Consider the following 410-nt stretch of genomic DNA (forward strand, 5'->3'; position numbering starts at 1 on the left):
TCTCCAGCACCCACTACAGCAGCAACATCAGCAGCAGCATCACCAGCACCAGCATCACCAGCACCAGCAGCAGCAGCAACACCAGCAGCATCACCAGCAGCAGCAACACCTGCATCACCAGCAGCAGCCTCACCAGCACCAGCAGCATCACCAGCAGCAACAACACCAGCAGCATCACCAGCAGCAGCAGCAGCAGCAGCAGCAGCAGCAGCAGCAGCAGCAAGAGCCTGACCTGTCTGATGGTGTCTACGAGCTGTGCATGCCCCTTCCTAAAGAAGAATATTTTGTCTCCTTCTTTCGGGATTTCTTCCCGCTGCTCCTCAGATGCCAGCAGCTGCTCAAACGCTTCTCTGCAGCAGCAGCAGCAGCAGCGGCAGCAGCAGCAGCAGCAGCAGCAGCAGCAGCAGCAG

General features: G+C 58.5%; 1 protein-coding gene across 1 annotated transcript in view; it reads left to right on the forward strand.

Annotated features, from left to right (window-relative positions):
- Nucleotides 1–239: 239 nt before the first annotated feature.
- EMH_0084610 (uncharacterized protein) overlaps nt 240–410 on the forward strand; it is a gene marked incomplete at both ends in the record, with an annotated part of 558 nt that continues 387 nt past the window's right edge. The window contains one exon of the mRNA XM_013500793.1: nt 240–408. Within this exon, the coding sequence (XP_013356247.1) occupies nt 240–408 (169 nt within the window). The remainder of the gene's footprint in view (nt 409–410) is intronic.

Source organism: Eimeria mitis, genomic scaffold, assembly GCF_000499745.2.
Source record: "Eimeria mitis Houghton genomic scaffold, Emh_scaff5860, whole genome shotgun sequence".
NCBI classification, from domain to species: domain Eukaryota; phylum Apicomplexa; class Conoidasida; order Eucoccidiorida; family Eimeriidae; genus Eimeria; species Eimeria mitis.